At 43.2% G+C, this 2,586-nt stretch overlaps 1 protein-coding gene across 1 annotated transcript; it reads left to right on the top strand.

The window, feature by feature from the left end:
- Positions 1 to 419: 419 nt before the first annotated feature.
- On the top strand, positions 420 to 2,047 carry LOC117193240. The gene is made up of 2 exons (XM_033397987.1): positions 420 to 1,757; positions 1,828 to 2,047. The coding sequence occupies exons 1-2, from the start codon at positions 675 to 677 to the stop codon at positions 1,855 to 1,857; spliced, it is 1,113 nt and encodes a 370-aa protein (XP_033253878.1). The 5' UTR covers positions 420 to 674; the 3' UTR covers positions 1,858 to 2,047.
- Positions 2,048 to 2,586: the final 539 nt, after the last annotated feature.

Raw genomic sequence — 2,586 nt, 5'->3', positions numbered from 1 at the left:
CACCAGACTGTAGGAACCGTGGAGCGAAGCCACAGAACATTTAACGAGTTCATACGCTCATACATCTCAGCTGACAAATCAGATTGGGATATATGGCTGCAATACTTCGTATATTGTTTTAATACAACCCCCTCTATGGCACATGATTATTGAACTTACCAGTTCAATTTAATACTATAGATAGAATAGCACCTCTATATAACATAGCTAGCTAGATCAGAATAAAGAAATTTACTTATATTTTACAAAGAATTATACTTCTTTTTACAAATGCATACAGCGCGCATTGGTATTTACCGCACCATCGATACACTCGGCGGGAAATACCAATAGTGAGATATCGGATAAGAAACATCGATAATAAAGTAACTAATAAAGTAATAAAGTAATCGTGAGACACAGACGTGTTTAGAAGAAAATGAGTGTGGAATAGAGAATGATTGTTTAGGAGAATATGAGTGTAAAGTAAAAGATGAGGGTGGTAAAGAGAACGAGCATGAAGTAGGCTTGTGTTTTTATACAGACAGTGCACCCACACACCGATATTGGTCACTACAATTCCCAGGTTAGACGGCCTACAATTTCAGAAGTGGGATAGGATCAACCGCAGCCAGTGAAAAATAGCGAACATTTTTCTTTTCTCGTCCTTCGATGACGCCATCGCTGAAAAAAACATGTCGGTCTTGGTCGGCACGGAGGAGTTCTCGGCCGCCCAGCTGCGCGGATGGCTGGAGTCCCTCAATCTACCAAAAGGTGGAAGCAAAGCCGCCATGGCAGCGAGACTTAACGAAATACCTGTAGAGCTGCGGGGACAGGGACCACCGGCAGCCGAAACAAGCGAGAGCGAGAGGGAAGATGAGGCAGCCGCAGATCAAGACTCGACGAAGAGCGAACGCAAAGAGAAGAACGAAAAAGCACCGCAAGCGCCTGGGCACAACAGCAACCACGGCGAATATCGAGCAGAGGTCGAAATATTAAAATTGCAAATGGAGCTGCTGAAGCTGCAGAGCGAGAGGGAGAAGGAAGGGAGAGTAGAGAACACAACACCAGCCGCCAACAATGACGCTGGCGTCATGCTGCTAAATGCCGCCAAAGACATGTTGCCAACATATCATGGCAACATTTCTGGAAACAACGATGACGTCACAACTTGGATCGCGCAGTTTAAGGCCATCGCAAAAGTTAACAAATTGAAGGATGAGAAGCTACTAATGCTGCTAGTGTCGAAGCTTAAGGACAAAGCATTGGTGTGGCTGCATTCGAGTCCGGAGTACATGTCGTTGCCAATCGATCAGTTGTTGAACGTCATGGAAGACACTTTCCATCCCAAGGAAAGCAAGCTGTTGCTCCGCCGCAAGTTCGAGGCCCGTTCATGGGGACGTGACGAGGAGTTCTCAAAGTACTTCAACGCCAAAGTGGCGCTGGCATCCCGCACAGTCATTGACGTCGAGGAGTTTATCGACGGAGTCATCGAAGGTATCCCAGATGTAGGCCTGCGTAGGCAAGCCCACATGCAGTGCTTTGGTGCTTCATATCAACTACTCAAGGCGTTTGAGAAGATCATGCTGCCAAAGAAGTACGGTTCAACTGAGGGGGCAAACACTGGAGCCTCGCCAACACCCATTCGCTGCTACAACTGCAACTCTTTGGGCCACGTGGCAGGGGAGTGCCGCAAGCCCAAGCGCGAAAGAAGAGCGTGCTACGGATGCGGCAGCATGAGTCACCAGGTGTCACACTGTGACGAAAAGAAGAACAAGGTACATAACGATTACATATACAAATTTAATATATACATTAGCAATTACAATAACAAATGGTTGTCCTTAGATTGCCTCATCGACTCAGGGAGCCCAATAAGTTTTATAAATTTATCATGTCTAGAGCACCAGTCGGAAAATAAACTAAATAAAGCGGAAGATCGCTCACGATTAAGTTCAAATGAAGTCAAAAAAGATGATTTAAGTTTATATAAGTTTAACAAAGACAAGAAAAACAGAAATTGAATTTATTTTGAATAAAAAGGCGGATTACGCTTATGTTGGACTAAACAATAGCAAACTTAACATCTTTGGTAAAATACCCAGTTTTGTAATTATTAACAAAAATCGAATCAACTTTGAATTACTAGTAGTGGCAGACAAGTCAAATTTAAAATTGTAAGTGACATTTGCAAGGAGAAGGAGAGTGGGACAAAAAAGTGCGAAATAGAAAATAATTGCATAGAAAGCAGCAAGCGTGAAACAGATAACGAAAAAGGAATAAAAAATGAGTGTTTAGGAGAAGATGAGTGGTTAGAAGAAAGAGTGTGGAATAGAGTATGATTGTTTAGGAGAATATGAGTGTGAAGTAAAAGATGAGGGTGGTAAAGAGAACGAGCATGAAGTAGAAAGTGAAGGCAAGGTAGAAAATGAGTGTTCTGCAATGGTTGAATGTCTGGAAGACAGCGATACCTGCGAGAGCGTAAAAGCCAATTTCAACGAACTACCAAGCCAGTATCCGCACAAAGAAAACGATTGGGAGTTTAAAGTAGGGACAGAATGTAGCCAAACCAAGTGGGAAATGAAGTTGAATTTCGAACACGAAAAA

Source organism: Drosophila miranda (genome assembly GCF_003369915.1).
Source record: "Drosophila miranda strain MSH22 chromosome Y unlocalized genomic scaffold, D.miranda_PacBio2.1 Contig_Y2_pilon, whole genome shotgun sequence".
Taxonomy (NCBI): domain Eukaryota; kingdom Metazoa; phylum Arthropoda; class Insecta; order Diptera; family Drosophilidae; genus Drosophila; species Drosophila miranda.
Note: the sequence above shows the minus strand (reverse complement) of the source record. Positions and strands in the feature narration are given on the sequence as shown.

Bases quoted from the DNA above. Each gene is read 5' to 3' on its own strand.
- LOC117193240 (XM_033397987.1), top strand. From the start codon at position 675: ATGTCGGTCTTGGTCGGCACGGAGGAGTTCTCGGCCGCCCAGCTGCGC. The intron at 1,758-1,827 runs GTACATAACGAT...GGTTGTCCTTAG, and splicing joins GTGACGAAAAGAAGAACAAG to ATTGCCTCATCGACTCAGGG.